The 18,483-nt window shown below is 52.8% G+C and overlaps 1 protein-coding gene across 1 annotated transcript; it reads right to left on the bottom strand.

Moving 5' to 3' along the window:
• Positions 1-820: 820 nt before the first annotated feature.
• Tns4 (tensin 4) lies at positions 821-17,795 on the bottom strand. Its single transcript, XM_052756823.1, has 12 exons — positions 17,335-17,795; positions 11,792-12,164; positions 9,986-10,413; positions 8,331-8,417; positions 7,906-8,031; positions 6,489-6,581; positions 6,311-6,388; positions 4,929-5,000; positions 4,039-4,207; positions 3,369-3,437; positions 3,109-3,135; positions 821-1,731 (listed from the first exon to the last, which is right to left on the bottom strand). Exons 1-12 carry the CDS (start codon positions 17,777-17,779, stop codon positions 1,590-1,592), a joined length of 2,109 nt encoding a protein of 702 aa, XP_052612783.1. The 5' UTR covers positions 17,780-17,795; the 3' UTR covers positions 821-1,589.
• Between the last annotated feature and the right edge of the window lie 688 nt (positions 17,796-18,483).

Genomic DNA, 18,483 nt, shown 5'->3' with positions numbered 1-18,483 from the left:
TGTGGGTTACAATGCCAGGCAGCCGTGATACCCGCTCTGGGGCATTTGATTATCAAGAAATTGAAAGCAAAGAGGGGTGTGGGGGGGTGGTATTCATTTGCAATGCACTGGGAAGGAGGGGTTAGACAGTAAGAATATGAGCAGTGTCGAGTCTTTTCTGACCATGGGGACAAGGGTCTTCTATTAAGCTAGCCCCAGGGCCACAGCCAAGCGAGCCTTCCGACTCCTAGGCCAACAAAGCAGAAAAGCTGAAAAAGCTAGACAGGAGCACAAGCTTGTAACTGTATAGACTAGGGATCTTTTATTATGCTCTTAGGAAAAAGATCCCAAAACCTTGGTAAATTATACCTAAAATCAAAGGAATCCAGAAAGTTCCACCAGATGGCTAGGAGCGGATCAGACTGCAGCAACTAGATCTCAAGATGGGAAGATATCTTGACTACCTCACTAGAGAGGGCCACACCGACAGAATCTTGATTGCAGAGTGGGAGAGGCAAGGGGTAGGAAAATTCACCCCCGTTCTGTACTCAGGCTCGACTCTGACAACTTTCCGACCGGCTGCATCCGATGGGTCCCCCAGAGCAAGCTAAAGTGGGTTGCATTATAGTACATGCATTGTGGCTGCCAGGTCTGCGCTGGCTGAGACCCTTGACCCTGTCTCTTCATCATAGATTTTGGATTGTAATCGCCTGCTCTTCCCACAGCAGCTCTTCTTGGAGTGGTACCCCCAGGCCCGAGTTGGAGTGTGGTCTCTGCAGTGAAGGTTTTGATGCTCATCGGGTGAGATTTGAAAACTACTGAAACTCGCCCCCCCCCCCCCCCCCCCGTGTGTGTGTGTGTGTGTGTGTGTGTGTGTGTGTGTGTGTGTGTGTCCACTTTTTCTCAACAGTCTCATGTCGCTAGACTGGCCAAACTCATTATGTAGCTAAGAATGACCCTGAACTTCTGATCAAGGATTCACCGCTGTGCCAAGTTTACGGTGTTGGTGATCCAGACTAGCCCTCGGCCACGTCAGGCAAACACTCTATCAACTGAGTTACATTCCCAGTCCCTAATGAAAACAAAAGAATCCTGGGCAGGTGGCTCCCCAGCAAACAGAGGAAAGAAACAGGTGTGAGGGAAACGGAACATGTCCCCAAACTGCACACATCATTACCAGCTTCCAACCCGGAAACCCACGGGTTCTGACCCAGCACCCGCTGTTTGCCATGAGCCCGGGGTCATAGGTCCCTGGCTCAACCTGCCACGTAGGAAATGTTCAAGCTAACAAAGCCAGGAGGTCATTGCAGGCATTCTACACAGGGAGTCTTGGATGTGGGTGGGCTTTAGCAGCATGGAGGAGCACAGTCAAGGTTCCCAGCGGAGTCTCTGAGGAGCAGCTGTCTGGTGGATGGGTCTCTTTTTATAACTGAAGAGACGGAGGCCCAAGAGCTGGGTGAAGGTTACTGCTGAGGGTCACAGCAGGTTCAAAGGCTTCAACTTGATCGATCCTCAGGTCCAACGGTCAGGTCTGTCAATGTGGCCATAGCTCCATGTCTAGGGCAAGTCTCTTGAGATGTCAGGGAAGGTACACAGGCAACTCCCTTCTCCTACACCCTGTCTGTGTCCTGAAGTAGAGCAGTCACCAGGCTGATGACCTGGAAAGCTGGCTGGGCCGCGTCATACTCTGCGAAGAGGTGGCACACATTCTCTTGCGGCTCTGTCTGGCTCTTGGCCACAAACCCAAAGATCCTGGTGAGAGAAGATAAGTCTGTGGGGTTGTGGGCTAGTGAGACATCCTGCTGAGGGGAGGGCTGGAAGGGAAGGACACTCAGCCTGAGCCCAACTGTCTCTCCCCAAGCCAGCTGACTTCAATATCCATGTCTTGTGTGTGTGGTGTGCACCTGTTTGTGTGGACATGGCATGTGTCCATACATGTGCGTGGAGGCTGATGTCGAGTGTCATCCACAACTACTCTCTACTAATTTTGAGACAAGGTTTCTCACTGCATCTAGAGCTCACTGATTAGCTAGGCTGGCCAGCCAATGAGCACCAGGGATCCGCTGGTCTCTGCCTCCCTAGCACTGGAGTTATAGATAGACACGCTGTCTGGCTTTTTACATGGGTTCTGGGATCTGATATCATCTCCTCACGCTTGAGTGGCAGGCATTTTCATCACTGAGTAATCTCCCCAGCACTTTCAGCACCTTCTTATAACCGGGCAGCTAAAGAAAGAAGGTGCTTCCCCTGTCAGACTGGGTGATCACTTATTTTAGGCTCCGGGTCTCCATTTTGAATGGGGCTTCCTAAGGACAAGACTTGGAAGCTCCATTAGGGCAAGGATGTACTTGACCATCATCTATATACCTCTGAGATACAATCTGTGCCTTTGGCATGACACCTAAGACTCCAGACTGGGGGATCTTGTAAGAGCCATACCACAAAGGCTCTGAAGAACAAAAGGGGAGCTCCCTTCCTTCCTCTCTCCCTCTCCTCCTCCCTCCCTCCCCTCCTTCCTTATTTCTATTGAGATAGGGTGCTGTGGAATAATCCTTTTGTACACTGTGAAGATGTGTTGCTCTCATTGGTTTAATAAAGAGCCAACTGGCCAATAGCTAGGTAGGAAGAGGTTAGGCGGGAGAGCCAGACTGGGAGAATGATGGGAAGAAGAAGGGCGGAGTCGCCAGCCAGATGCAGAGGGAGCAGGACATGTAGAAAATGAGGTAACAAGCCATGAGCCATGTGGCAGCATGCAAATTAATAAATATGGGTTAATTTAAGTTGTAAGAGCTAGTTAGTAACAAGCCGAAGCTATCGGCTGAGCATTTATAATCAATAATAAGTTTCTGTGTAGTTATTTGGGAGCTGCCTAATGGGACAGAAACCTCCACCTACAATAGGGTCTCGCTATGTATCCCTGTCTAGCTAGCCTGGAATTGACTACAGAGACAAGGCTAGCATGGAACTAACTATATAGACCAAACTGGCCTTGCACTTATAGTAATCCTCCTGCCTCTGCCTCCTAAATTCTGGGATTACAGGTGTATGCTACCCCACCTGACCCACCCTCCTTCTGTTTAGTCTGGGTCTCTGGTACAGGGCCGCCACTGAGTGGTGGGAGGGGCTTACCTGGAAGCCTTGTGGTACTTTTGCCACCTGAAAGAAAGGAACACGACAGGGGTGAGCGATGGGGCTCTGCCCTGCACCTCAGGACCCCAGTGAACAGTGGGAGCTACGTCTCCACCTCTGCCATGCCCCACCGGGCCTGATTCCCAACCTCTTAGGGTTCACAGGCTGTCTCTGCTATTTCAATCCCAGAGTCAGCAGATACTGTGGAAGGCAGCTAGGCTTGGCACGGCCTTCTTAGCTCGGCTCAACCTAGAACTTACTTCCGTTCCTCAGGGTCCATTCCACAGAAGCGGAGGGTGGTGAGTGGATAGTGTCGTCGGAAAAACAGCCTGGGTGGATGCAGGAAGAAAAGCCAGGCTGGTGAGGGCCTATTCCTATGCTGTGCCCCCATTTCAGGATTTCTGGTTCCCCTAAAGCTCCCCCATCCTGTCCTCGTAGGGTTCTTAAAACCTGCATCATGCTTTCTCTCTCACTCCTGGGACCGGGCACACAGGCTGCTGCGTCTTTCTCCTTCCGTGGACTACATCTGCCTTATGCTCTTATACTGGGATCTTCGGCTGCCCAGGCCCATGCCATTCACTTTTTGAGGCCAGGGGTTACAGCTTGGTCTACTCTTGCCCTCCTGGTTAAGTAAGGGAAGGCCTTGGCTAGATTGAGTCCCCAAGTCCCTGGGTGAGCTCATTCCACCCTGTGTCTGAGGAGTCATTAGTGACTGGCCGACACACAGACTTAATCAGCACCCAGTGGGAACTGCCTAACTTCATCCCTGTTGGTCTCAATGAGGGAGGCCTAGGGAAGGCAGGGATCTTGTCTGGTATCACCCAGCATTTGCCAGCCCTTTCAGATCTGGGGCCCTGACCTCTGTCCCCAGCCTTCCCTCCAGCTCTGCTCTGTTAGCCTTGCAGCCCAGGAGCTAGGAGAGGCCCTTACTTCCTCTGGACATCTGTCAGAGTGATGCCCTGTTCAGTGACTTTGAAATCGACCAAAGTAGGTGTGGGGGGGACATCCCGCTCCAAGGTGATTGAGATGGCCTTCTGCACAGCCAGGGCTCCGCTCAGGGTCTCCACACTCACAGAGTTCAGGTACAGCGTGTGGCAACCTGTGGGATACAGATATTGATTAAGCTAGATCTGTAGCCAAGGTTTTATAGTGTGTGTGTATATCACTGGGCTTGGATCCTTCCTATGCCCAGGGACAGGAACGGGGCAGAGGGAATGGCTTTCTTCTTCAGAAATCCAGTGGGATCCTCTTAGAGCCACAAAACAGACTAGGAGTCCAGGGATGACCAAAACTTCTTTTCCTCTACCTATGGCTATCCCACCCCCTTGACGAGAATAGGGAGAGAAAGAAAGAACAGGAGGAGGGGAGCCGCTGTGCTTTGTGGGAGGGGACCACAAAGCAGGAGCCATCACTGAGTGCTAATGGATGCTTGGCCTCTGGAAGTGGGGACCTTTGAAATTCTTATGGTTCAGATCTCATCCCCCACAGAGGGTCCAGGAATCTCAAACACAGAGAGACCTTATTACAGATATGTGTACAATATGTGCAAGGGTGTCGGCTTACCAGACCCCCCCTCCCTGTGCCCAGTCCTCTCTCCTCCCCCCTGGCCCGCGGCGGCAGCCTCTCATCTCTTGGTTTATGAGACTGAGGAGGGGGGTGTGCAGCGGGGCTGTTAAGGCTGCAGAAACAAAGCAGTAATGGGAAGCATGTGTGGGCTTGTGTGAGTGTGTGTGTGTGTGTGTGTGTGTGTGTGTGTGTTCGTAGGGCTGGGAAGTGATATCCGGGTGCAGTGAGCCTGGTGCTTCCCCTATACTACTCACCAGCTGATATCTTCAGGCAAGAGGTCTGGCCGTGTGTGGGGGAGTCCAAGGCTGGTTCTGCGCCTCCCAGTTCTGAACAGAGGCAAAGGAAAATGCCCCAGGGGAGAGGGAGGAATGAGTGGACCCCTCTCAGGGGAGCAGCCCTCAAGAATCCCTTTGAATACCTCCTACAGCCGCCCCCACCGCCAGGAAGTGACAGGCTGGGAAGCCAGGTGTGAGTGCCTCCATTAGAGAAATGAGGACCACTTTGCCTAGCTTGCAAGGCTTTTGATCCCTTCCCACCTCTACCCTCCCACCTCCCAGGTCTGGGCCTGCTGCTCTGACCTTGCCCTCACAAGCCCCTGACCTCTTCTTTTGGACCCCGCCCCCCACCCCCAGGCTCTTTGTAGAGTAGGGATGCTGTGTCTCCACGGCTTGTTTAGGGCTCTTCCTGCTCCTTCTCCACTTCACTCCTGCTCGACTGAGATGACCCCCTTGGTCTGGGAGCTCGGGCTGCATCGTGTGGATGCGGCTGCTGACCTGAGCCTGGGGTGGACTCTGTGGGCCTGTGGACCAGCTACTTAAGCCTAGAACCTCATTTATTTTCCCTCCCTCTCTCTTTTCCTTCTGCCTTCTTTTTATTCAGTCTTTTCGCAGAGTGCTAACTGGACTGGAACTCACTACAGAGCCTCAAGTTCCTGGTCACTTTGCCTGAGCCTCCCAAGTGCTGGGATTATAGGTAAAGACCAGGACCTCATTACCTATCTACGAAATGGGGCTATGGGTAAGAGTTATAAGGGTGGTGGTAGTGGCATGTGTAGGGGGAAATAATACCAGACTTGTTCATCCCAGCTGTTGGATTTAGGCGCTTTAATCCTTTCAAAGGCTGTTGACTCTCTAAGCCAGTGGTTCTCAACCTTCCTAACGCTGCGACCCTTTAATACACAATTCCTCAAGTTGTGGTGACCCCCAACCATAAAATCATTTTCGTTACCACTTCATAACTGTAATTTTGCTACTGTTTATGAATTGTAATGTAAATATCTGATATGCGACTCCTGTGAAAGGCTCATTTGATCCCCCCCACCCAGGGGGGTCACGACCCACAGGTTGAGAACTGCTGCTCTAAGGTCTATTCTGGGCCAGGCACTGTGGTGTAAGGCTTGTCTGAACAATCTCATTGAATCCGGGCGCTGACACTTTGGGTATGTCTAAAGAGGGTTGTTCTTATTTGTGTATGTGGAGGGGAGAAGGGGCAACCTTAAATTCTCACAGGTGGGAAAAGGAGAGACACGGACCTAATCCACAGCAGGCAAATGTCATACTGACCCTAAAAAAATTCATCAACAAGGGTGAAGTGGCCGCTTTTAGTGAGAGCCAACGGGTCTGACCCAACCCCCTACCTTTCTGTGGGATGGAGAGTTTGCAGGGCAGGGCCAGGGCCATGATGGAGTGCTGGCACACGAAGGCCGAGAGGCTCCCTGCGAAGGAGCAGGAAGCCCGAGTGAGTAAGGCTTTCCCAACCCCCCTTCGTGGTGCGGGAGACCATGCCCCAGAGGCCCCGAGGCTGGCGAGTCTTACCAAAGTAGGGCTCCTCATCCGCTCCTTTCAGGTGTACCCCTTTGGCTGAAGACTCGACCAGGAAGTGACGTATAAGGTCAGCGCTGTCCTCACCTAGACCAAGGGAAGGGTTTGGTCTCAGAGCCCGGTGTTAGCTAAAGCCTGGCCCACATGACCCGACCCACTTCTTTGGGTCCATTCAGAGGCTCGCGTGCTAGCCTCTGCCTCCCTGTGGAGCCGCACGTAGGAAGCGTATGTCCATGGGCTCCAAAGGGGCAGGGCATTGCTCAGAGGAGTCTGTGTTTAGAAATTCCCCCATCCCATCCCAGCTGCCATTATTTCCCTTCAGCTCAGCCCTGCAGGCGCAGGGCTGGCTTTGACAGGCATCAGCGTGCCCTCTGACCCCGCTGTGACCCCAGCTTCCTCCTCCATTTGAGCTCATTGCCTCTTGAAAGGCTTCCTTGCAAACCAACACCAGCCCCAGAGGTCGCTGGTCCCCCTCACTCCCCGCCCCATGCTGTGGCTGTAACCCATATTAAGCAATCTCTCTACCACTGAGCCAACCCCCCAAACCCTTGCTAAGAACACGAGGTTGGGTGCTCCATCCTCAGTCTGTGTCTTAATTCCTCCGCTGGGGGTCATCCCCTGAGACTCAGTCACAGTTGTGCTTAAGTGACACTTTGTAGCAGTGTCGGTTACTGTTCTCATCTATCTCCCCAGTGAGGTGGTTTCCTCATGTGAGTGACTCCTCTACATGCCTGATTCCTTACACAGGGTCTGGTATGTGGTAGATCTCTCGGAGAGGTATGTGTGAGATCATAGGACAGCAAACATACTACCACACATATGTTATTAGCAATTACACATGTGATAAGCTCTCTCACACAGGATTAGTTTTTTGTTTTAAGACAGAGTTTCTGTGTAGCCCTGGCTGTCCTAGAGCTCGCTCTGTAGACCAGGCTGGCCTCGAACTCAGAGATCCACCTGTCTCTGCCTTCTGAGTGCTGAGATTAAAGGCCCCGCCCAGCAGGAGGAGCTATTTATTAAACACATGATAAATTATTACATGAATGATAAGATATTGGAAGTGTGATAAGCTCACACATACGTTAGTCACATTAGGTTCCTGGAGGTAAATCCGGGCTAGGCAGGAGAGCCCAGAAGACGGCAGCCTGAGGAGAGGCTAGGAGTTTCCTTCTGTACCCTTCCTCAAGGGTGGAACAGGGAATCTGGGGAGTCAGGGGCATCTCAGCCTTTCAGAGATGCTCCTCATGGTGCCTAGGTGCTAGAAGGTGGCTGGGGGAGCCAGGAGGAGGAGCCAGGAGGGGGAGCCAGGAGGGGGACTCTCCTCCTGGGAATCATCCTGATAGTCACTGCCAAGCTGGGACAGAGTCCACCATGGTGAGGATTCTGAGGTGATCAAGCAAAAGGTACGTACCTGGTTGGTTTGGGGCAGATGCCGGCGTCTCCTGTACCTTCAGGGCAAGGCCGAAGGAGCCTCGGTAAGAGGAACTGTCTCTGATGACGAAAGCACCTGGCTTCTCCTTCCTCAGCAGATCGATTGCTGGAACAGTCTTTGGTTAGAGGCTCAGCCACTCTAGCCCAACTCTCTTCTCACCCCCGCAGGGTCCTCCGAGAGAAGTCACACAACCTCCTATCCCCAGGAAGACCTTTCTCCCGCGTCTACTTTCTGCAGGTTTTGCTTACTTCCTATTTCCTAATGAGGCCAGCAGGCCACCCACCCTTCCGCAGGCTGCTGTTTGCCACTTTCTTTATCACATGACCCAGGGCCCCGTCTGCCTGCTGCACGGTACAGGCCAGTCACTGGGTCACTTGTCCCCTCCAGTACAGTGCTGGCTTTACCTTGCTCTCGAGTGATGCTTGGCTTAAACCAGTATTTTGATGTGTCCATCACGAACTTCATGGTGGGCTGCATGTCCTTGGCAGGACCTGGAGACAGGCAGAGAAGAGGCACTCTGTAGGCTGGGTAGAGGGTGGCTGAGAGACCACCAGAGAGAATGCTGGAGACCTGTCTTGCTCCTCTTCCCAGGGATTCTATTCCACTCATCCTTTCTGAGCCCGTCTCCGGGGTCTCTCCAAATAGCCTAAAGAGGAGAACTCAACTGGAGCTGTAGCTCAGTGGGTAGCGTGCTTGCCTAGCATGCACGAAACCCCAGGTTTGACCCCTAACACAACATAAAACCAGGAGGGATGGTTCTTGGCTGTAATCCCAGCATTTAGGAAGCTGGGGCAGGAGGATTGCGTTGAGGACAAAGTCAGCTTGGCTACAGAATTAGGCCCTATCACAAAAGCTCGAAACAGTGTTGGCAGGATGGCCCAGTGGGTAAAAGCTCTTGGTATGCAGGCCTGACAACCTGAGTTTGACCCCCTGAACTCACGTGCAGGTGAAAGGAGAGAAGCCACTTTAAAAAGGTGTTCTTTGAGTTTCACATGTGATCTGTGGCCCGTGGGCCCCCAGGTGATAAAGTCTCGTTGTTGCTATTTTAAAGGCATAGCTGAGGTGTGATTTTTTTTTCCTGTGTGGGTTGCTTTCAGGGCAGTGAGCCTTGGACTATAGTGCACTGCTCACAGACACAGGAGTCATTCTGGGAACCCCCGAGGAGGAGCCTGGCTCTGCCTGCAGATGGCTGAGAGAGGAGAGTCTGGGACACCGTCCCTGGGTCTCTGCTCATGGGAGGTGTGTGCCTCGAGGGTGCTGCGGCTCAGCTTGTGTTTACAGCTTCGGGTTCTCTGGGTGTCTATAGTCACAGGCTCCGGGAAGGAGGATGCTTGTTCTTTTGTGGTTTTCAGCCATCTGTGTTGGGATGCATCGTCATCTCCATTCCCTGCTTGCCTCTCCACCCCCGCCCCGAACCCCCCCACCCCGCCGCGATGTTCTTGTCATTCATGAACGAACGGCATGGCACAGCGAGGAATGACGCACCTCTGCCTCTCCTCGGGATAGCCAGTTAGTCACCAAGCCTCTTCTTCCGATGGCCTGAGGGTTGTCTGGCTCCGTTTCCTCCCTCACCCCAACTGCCCAGCCCTGGTTCTGCCCCCATAATCCTGCCTGACAGCTTCCAGGGTAAGCCATTACGTCTACACTGCTGACCCCACCTCTTCCTCTTTGCTTTGTTTCTTACTATAGGTCCCAGCTATCTCTGCAAGGAATGCCTTTTTTCCCTTCCTCTGGTTGCTGACTAGCTCAGATGTCACATCCTCCATCCTTCAAGTTGCCTAAGCCACTCCATCTGTCACCTATGAAACGTCGATACCTCTGTGAGAACCCTACTCTACGGTTAGTCTTGGTTTGGGCCACTCTTTCTAGATTGTGTCCATCTGTGTGTTCCCGTGTGTCCTCACACCCTGGCACAATGCTTGGTATACCAATATTGTGGTAGTCAATAAAAGAGGGTAGTCAATAAAAGTGTCAACTAGCTGTTGTCAAGTCCCCTTGGTCTTTGACTAGTCCCCTTAACTAAACCCTCTGATGCTGAAGATGTTGGATTACAACGTACCCTCTGGAGATGCAGTGAGAGGACCATCTGGTAGAGTCTGGTTGTGGCTCTTGGTGGCCTGACAGGGGTGACTGGGAGATGCAGCCCCAGGCGGGAAAGAGCCCTGGTGTCCTAGTGTCCGCTGGGCTGGGGGAGACTGTGGTTCTGGGCACCCATTGATTAGCACAATGGGTATGTCCACCATGGAGTTGGTGACAGATGCGGGGCAGCTACTGGCCTGCTCCCTGGCTACTGGAGGACAGTGGGCTACTTGAGACTGGACCATGTTCGGTATAGAGTTGTTGCTGGGAACCTGGGCATCACTGGGTCTCACGCACTGGGACCCTCGGTCCAGGCTGTGGAGGCTGGAAGCGGAGCTGGCTGGACTTCCCAAGGATCTTGAAGATGACGGATAACTGGAGAGGCTGGAGTGGAGGAGGGACTGACTGCTACAGAGAAAAGTAGACAAGTATTAGGACGTTGGGTGGTGACTCGGGGCCAGAGCTATGTTCTGGAATCTAGCCATCTGGGGGCCCCAGCTTGAGTCAAATAGAGCATTGCATACACCCTTACCCCAAACCCAGAACAAAGAGCACCCCCATCTGAATTCCAAGGGTGCAGCAGGGTGCAGAACCTCCCTAGGATTGAAGGATCTTTTGTCATTTAAACTAGCCAGTGGGATTAACCTCCAGCCATTAGTCCAGCCTGGATTTTCTCGGCTTTCACCGACAGGGTGGTCTGACTGAACCATCACAGACAGCAGGATCTCCACTACTCATCACTCTCAAAAGGCCTGCAGAGAGGCTGCGGCACCTGGGCCGGACATGTTTGTGGCTGGTGCAGGCAGAATGTTCTAGCCGGAGGAGGTAAACACCACTAGGCCAGCACACGTGGTGGTGGGATCTCTGGCTCCTTTGCCAGGGACTGCCTTGGCCAATGCCTTTGGAGTCGGTGTGTGGGACTGAGGTCTGGTGGGTTAGTCATCCTGAAGCAGTATGTGCAATGCTACTGTGAGGCCTAAGACCAAAGACCTGGGGCCACGGAAAGAAGGTTCAGGGGCTTTGTCAGTGGCGCAGGGAGGGAGGCTTTCGTTCCCCCAAGTCTGTGCACACCCTGAGCTGTGCTTACTAATTTAAAAAAGTATTTGTTTTGTGTGTGTAAAGGTCTTGTCTGTGTGTATAGGGCCTGTGAAGGTGGGAGGGGGCACTGGATCTCCCAGGACCAGAGAAACAGATGGTTGTGAGCTGCAGTGTGGGTGCTGGGAACTGAACCCGGGTCCTAGGCCAGAGCAGGCAGTGCTCTGAACCATTGAGCTACCTCTCCAGCTCCCACCGCTGAATTTTAATAACCTTCCCTCCAGATGGGTCATGTGAGGGCTGGGAAGAAAGCAGGTGAGTCTCAATAACGGAGTACTCCATTCTCAAAAGGTCAATGGAGGCCATGAACACTGAATTATGTTCTAAATGCTTTGAGGAGAATGTGAGATAGAAATGACTGTGACGGTAGAAAAGACGTGTATTTTTTTTGTTTTTTTGTTTTTTCCCTAGATAGGATTTCTCTGTGTAGCCCTGGCTGTCCTGGAACTCACTCTGTAGACCAGGCTGGCCTCCGACTCACAGAGAGATCTTACTGCCTCCACCTCCCCTGAATGCTGAGACTAAAGGAGTGAGCTGAGCCACCACAGCCCAGACAACATGTATTCTTTTAACTCTTGATGTCCGTGCCTTTTGCTCACAGAACAGGGTGCCCTTCTGTTGTGTGTGTGTGTGTGTCTCCGTGTCCACACGTGTGCTGCGACGCGTGCGAGGCCATGACCACGGAACTTACCTCCCAAACACGTAGCTGACGTCTGACGTGGGGCTGGCTGACAGCACGGAGACCCTGCTGCCCCGCTGTGGGGCCCTCGGCCCTTTCTCCCAACCTGGAGGAGTCGCCAGTGGAGAGCCTGAGCTCCTGCTTTCCCGGCCGGGGCTGGAGTTGCTAAGGGAAGACGGGGTGTGGGGAGAGGGATCCCTGCCCTGGTTCCCAGAGAAGATGAGGCTCTCGCTGCTGCTTCGGGTCTCTCGGGGGATGTCTCTGGAGAAGAGGAGGCTGCCATTGCGTGGGGAGCCAAAGGGTGGAGTGGCACATGGGCTGGAGCAGCGTTGGGGACCCTCGAGGCACCTTGATCTGGTGGAGGTCACTTCGATGTACTTTATATCTTTAGGGGGAGGGGGAGAAAGAAAGCATTAATGAAAGCCAGGAGCCAGAGAGGATTGTTGGGTGGAACACTGTCTGGCAGAGGTGATGGAAATTAGGGGTACACGAGCTGTCCCCCCTCTAGAGGGTCATGAATCCTGAGCCCCGGGGTACTGGGTGGAAGTGGGCATTCTATCAGACACACGGGGCTGGTGGGCTGACTCAGGCTTGCTGGCTCAGGGGATGTAGAAACAGTCTGGTTTGCAGTCACACACACTTGGGCGTGAATCTTGACGTCATCACTTTCTAGCCAGAAGGCACTGAGTAACTTTCCAGACCTCTCTTGGCCTCAGTTTCTTTATCTGCAAAGCTGTGGTCTACACCCAGCCTTCTAGGGTGGTGCTGAGGCGCAAACACGGGATGAATGGAGCCTGGCTCATGGCAAGGCCTCAAGGAAGGAACACTCCCTACCAGCTGCTCTTGGTGGTCCAAAGGGAGCCCCTCACTAGCTGAGATGGGTACCTTTGGCTTAAGAGAATGGAGTAACAGAGGTATTACTACACTGTAGGCTCTGAGAGAGAGAGAGCTGAGAGTGAGATAGATTTTTCCAGGACGCTGGCAAGTTTCTTCACTTACAAAAAACAAAAAAATCACCGGGTGGTGGTGGTGCACACCTTTAATCCCAGCACTTAGGAGGCAGAAGCAGGTGAATCCTTGTTGAGTTTGAGGCTAGCCTGGTCTACAGAGTGAGTTCCAGGACAGCCAAGGCTGTTTCACAGAGAAACCCTGTCAGGGGGGACGGGGGGACAAAATCTTTCAAGAAACAGTGTAGCCCCAAACTTCTCATGTAGCCCAGGATAGCCTTGAACCGCCTCTGATATCCTTGTCTCTACTTCCTCAGGGCTGGGGTCACAGGTAGGAGCCACCACCTCTAGTTTTCTGTGGCATCTGGAGTACTGGGGCTAGAACCCAGGGCTTTATGAATGCCAGGCAAGCCCTTTTACTGAGCAGCGTCCCCGGCCCCAACTTCTCTTTTTAGAAAGATGTTATACTGTTTATGCCCGTAACCACCTCTGACCCTGACAACGGCCCTTGGGCAGGCCAGATGTTGTTTTTACAGAGGAGGTAACCGGTGGTTGGAGATTAAGTGGGAGTGGAGTTGAGGCTTCTTGCCTAACTTTTAGCAAGGACAGGCCATTGCTAGCACGTAACACAGCTGCTCCCTGTCCTGTTGCGGCGGCTCTGCTGAAGTGCTATGGATCCCCATGTAACCATGAGAACTCAAGGTTCAGCTAGGCTGAGTGAGTCGTTCCACACCCGCCACACAACTGAAGGAGCGGCGGGGGCTCCAGTTTCTGCCCCTGAGCTGTGTTAGCGGCCTCTTCTAGGACCAAGAGGAACTCTTGGGGATCCCATTCCAAGCAAGGCCTTTCTGGTGCTTGTCTTGGTGTGTGGGTCTCTTGACCTGGTGAGGCTCCTAATCCCCAACTTCATGGGTCATAAAAAAAAAAAAATATCTAAGACCTTGCCTGGGAGCTGAGCAGGGTGGGAGGGACCTGAGCTGTGAGTCACCGCCCCCCCAGTCCTGAGGTGGATATGGCTGGGGTGGTGGAGGCTCCCACCCCATCCCTGGGGTGCAGCCGCTGTTTACAGGCCTGTGGGGCAAGTCCCGGCAGTGTAGGGTGGATGCAGGCGCCAGCCGCGGGCCTGGCCGGGGAAGGGAGGGCATGTGGGTGGGGGGAGGAGAGGCGGTTATTAAACAGCCTGCCCTTGGGACTGGCAAACAGCCTTGCCTGGCAGAAACTGCTGGAAAATGAAATGTGAGGACCTGATCCAAGGTTGGGGTGGGAGGTCGTAGAGAGGATAAGGGAGATGGTGTTTGGGTCTAGGAGCCAGGATCCCTCTGGGATGGGGACTCTGAAGGACAAGCCTAAAGAAAGGTGAACAGGAGGCAAGGGGTGGGGGTGAGGGGTGGGAGCTGAGTTTCAGAGGAGAAGCAAGTGGGCTTCCTCTAGGCAAATTCCACTTTAGGGAGAGAGACAGGGAACGAGGGCTTTAAGGATTCCTGATCCGCCACTTGGTAGGGGGTGGCTGAGGACCGTGGCGTCCTTCCTCAACCTCAGTTAACATATCTATAGAATGAAATCACCATGATTTCCTTCATGGGCAGATGCAGGAACTATGCATCACAGGAGCTAATCCCCACAAGAAAAAAAAAAAATCTGCGCAGCTGTGCGGAGGGAGTCAAAAGAGGATGGCCGAGCTCCATGGTTGAGCTTTACCAAAGGAGGAGAAAGGGGCAGGGTGAGCCTCTGCTGCTTCCTGATGACAGGGTCCCTCAAAGGAGATGGATGGGATGGCAGGAGGGAGTAGGGGGCGTGGGGGGGAGGTTGAATCCACACTGAGGATGTTAAGATGTAAGGGATCTCACCCAGAATTCCCTGCAGTGTCCTGGACCATGAGCACTTTCTCACCAGCAATAGTGGCCCCCAGGATGGTTTGGGGAGACAGAGATGGGCACAGCAGGCCTGCGGTGCAGGAATCTACCACTCTTGGGGAGGGAAGTCCCCTGAGAGGACGCTGAGTTGGCCCTGCTGTCTTAGGAGGAAAGAGTTCTGGGGTGTGAGAAGCATGTGAGCAGGGGCTGGAAGAGAGGACTGTTTGCTTCCTACCAAAGGGAACAAGGGAGATGAGGGCGCCTATAGTCCAGCACTCGAGACCGAGGTAGGAGGCTGCCTGGTTGCTGGCTAGCCTGGGCTACCAGGCAAGACTGTTTTTAAAAAAAAAAGAGGAGGAGGAGGAGGCAGCCTGGCAGAGGCCACTGCCAGCCTTTCTGCATTCCTTGTTCCTCAGAGCTGGATGGACCCATGCTTCTAGTGGCAGTCTGTACCCAGAAAATCTGATGGGGACCACTGCCCTGTCAGCCATCTGCTCTTCACCAGCCCTTCGGTGGAGGAAGGGACCAGCTGTCTTCTCCCCCGCACCCCACCCTATGCATGTGGACTCCTAATACCGATCTTGCCCCAACTGGCCTTGGCTGGGTGGAATCCCTGCCTTGGGGCATGAACATTAAAACCCCGGGCTGGCTCCTGCCAATGGTAATTAGGTCTAAAGCGCTTTCCCGCCCGCTGTGATGTGCCCATGACTGGCCTTCAGCAGCAGAAGGCTGCTGCAGGAGAAGACAGCCCCTTTAATAGGCTTGGCGGAAGAGGGGAAGCGATGGGAGGCCAGGATCCCCTGGTGGGTGCCAGAGGGCTTGGGTGCTGGGCTGGCTTCTATCTCAGAGTCTAAATCCGCCCCCCCCCCCCAGGGCTGGCTGTCCAGGCAATCCCCCACTCTACCATGTCTCAGTGCACCAAGACTTGTGACCAACAGGCAACAACAAGTCCTTTCTCTTCATCTCCACCGTACTCTTGGAGGTCAGAACACTTATTTTGTCCATTTTATAGATGAGGAACCAAAGACATAGAGGTGATGTCAATAGCTTGCATAAATAAGGTCGTAAGACCAGCCTGAACCTAGGGGTTAGGTTAAACTGGTTCTTTATTCGAGCCCATATTAACTTAGTTTTTCATCTTTAAATGGAGTCAAATTCTCAGCTCGGTGGGGTAGCATAGGAAGATTCCATACAAGTCAGGCATGGCAGTTCACACCTGTAATCCTAACACTTGGGAGGAGAAGACAGGAGGATGAGGAATTCAAGGTTATCTTGGGCTACTTGACATAATTGAGGCCAGCCTGGGCTACATGAGATCCTGTAGAAGATACTCAGCATAGGACAGGGCCTGGCATGCAGTAAATGCTCAATAAGTGGATGTCATCCTGGGTTCTGTGTGCACCTTCCGTCATTCCTGCTATGTGACCCCTGGGGACCTGACCTTTCTGTCTGCCCTATGGGTGGGTCTGCTGTTCCCTCATTCCCAGAATACAGTGGAGATTTTTCAAGTGTGGGGAACCGAATCGGCACCAGGGCTTTCCCGATCCCCCCGGCTATGTGTGCTGGTGTCTGCTTGCTCCAGCTTGTTACGAGCCGAAGACTGCCGATTTCAGATGTTGCTGGTTGCTGAACTTGGTCATTATTAACAACCGCATTCTGCAAACTGATAGTCAAGCAACTTACATTCAAAACAAAAGCTGACCAGTGGCAGTGTTCAGGAGGGGAGGTGGAGTGGTAGGAACTAGTCTGGGCTACACAGAGACTCTTATCTCCAAAAAAAACAAAACAAAACAAAAAACCAAACATATATGGAAGGTCAGACACACTCAAAACCCATACATCCCCATTATTTTACTATTATGTGTGCTTTGAGGTTTATGGCTATTGTATTGATACGGTGAGATTTTATTTTTTTCTTTTGTGCTGAGGACAGTTTAGGTTATCACTGAGTTGCATTCCCAGCCCTTCTCCCACTATAAAAACTTTTTTTTTTCCATTTTGGAGACAGGGCCTTGCTATGTAGTGCAGGCTAGCCTAGAAGTCAAGATCCTCCCCAGCGCTGAGGTTCCGGGTGTGTCCCACTAGCCCTCTGATGTATCTCACTGTTCTCCAAAGCGGTGGGCTACCCCACTTCCAGTTGTACACTTGGTAACGTCCTGACAGTCCCTCCGGATTGGGAGAATTTACACCCTGAAAATGGGCAGACGCTTCATATCAGGCCTTCTGCCTCCCAAACAGGGAGCCAGCATCCCACTTCCTGTGTTCTGTGTCTCTCTCATCCCATCTATTTCCTTTGGGCCTTTCCTAAGAGGTGTTCCCCAAACAGGGACTAGGGGTCACCTAGAAATCCTACAATAATTTCAGGGGACCACAGTTAGGCTATAAAGAGAAACATGAAGAGCTTAAGTAAGGCTCAGGGACTCTGCATTTACGAAGCCCTTACTACGTGCACATCATCGTGGAAACTGTTTACATGGGCTAGCACATCAAGTTCTCATCACACACACACACACACACACACACACACACACTACTGGAGTCTATCAGTTTCCAAACTCAGGCACCAGACAGTTGGATAATGAGGGAAATCTGTATACCTTTGGACAGCAAAGAAATCAGAAAGGTCAGAAGTTTGTTTAGGGCTGCATAATACTCCCCATAAGCTAAGGACCCCTGTGCCTCATCTTCCACAGAAGAGCCCTTATTTGCTTGAGCTCTGTCACCCAGCTCCCCTCCCCTAACCCCAAACCCTTACCTAAGGCTTCAGGTTCCTCCTTCTTGCTCCTTGAGGTGACGCTGCTGGCATGCTCAGTCTGGGGACCAGCAGTCCCAGAGGGAAGCAGCTGGAAGGTGGGGTCTAGTTCCAGGATCATCTGGTTGAGGGTCTCCAGGGAGATGTCAATGCAGGAGTCGAGGTCCTGGGAGGTCCCTGAGGCCTGCTCCCCGGGATGCTGCGGGAGGCAGGGAGCTTTGGCTGCTGCTTGCTGGAACCGGCCGGCGTGCTGGGCCTGCTGGAACTGGCCGGAGGTGCCTTTGCAGGGTGTGGGGGCCATCAGAGGCTGGGTTCCCCAGCTCTCTGTGGTGTAGTAAGGACACAGTGCTGGGAGGCCAGGGCTGGGGGCTGGATGCACGGCCATCCTGGATTCCTCATGGGGAGCCAAGCTGACCACGTGACCTCCAGCCAGCAGGGAGCTGGACATGATGGGGCAGGGAGTCCAGTGGTTTACTTCTGGGTTCTGATCAGCCTCACTTCTACCCCAGAGCTGTATCCTGCTCGCAAGAGCTCCAAGGACCTGAAAGAGGAGGGTGGGATCTGAGTGACCTCTGTAGGGGAAGCCCCTGCCTGGCTCTTCAGTGAAGGACAGAGCGGCTCATTCAGGTAAAGACTCCGCTGGCTCCCTGCCCCTGACACTCACTAGCTGTGTAAGTTTGGACAAAGGAATTATTTTTTTCCCTGTCTTAGTTTCCTCTTTTGAAAAACGAGCTAACGTTAATAATATGCTTAGGACAATGCCTGGTATAGCTAAGCCCATGCAAGTGGTGGTTAAGGGACTTAAAAGGATGATTGCTAATCACTTATTATGCCATGTGCATATTTCTAAATGAACGTTAGCTGATGTCTGTGAGAACTACCAGGTTCAGAGGCTCTGAGAGGGCTACATAAAGCCCTTTCAAGGTGTTCTAACAACCTGATGAGGTAGGTACCACTATTATCCCATTTTGCAAGGAAAAGAACCGAGATACAGGGGCCTGGCTCAACGATCGCGTAGGTAACCAATGTCAGAGCAGGACTGGACCCCAGGCTGCCTGCTATCTGATAAATGGATAAGCAAAATGGATAAGCAGGCAGGCAAGCAGCTGTGAATAGTATCACCGGGGACTCGGGGACTTGGGGGAGATTCTA

The sequence above is a fragment of the Peromyscus californicus genome, unplaced genomic scaffold (genome assembly GCF_007827085.1).
Source record: "Peromyscus californicus insignis strain IS unplaced genomic scaffold, ASM782708v3 Scaffold_3__1_contigs__length_106647218, whole genome shotgun sequence".
Lineage (NCBI taxonomy): Eukaryota > Metazoa > Chordata > Mammalia > Rodentia > Cricetidae > Peromyscus > Peromyscus californicus.
This window is presented reverse-complemented; position numbering and strand designations above follow the sequence as displayed.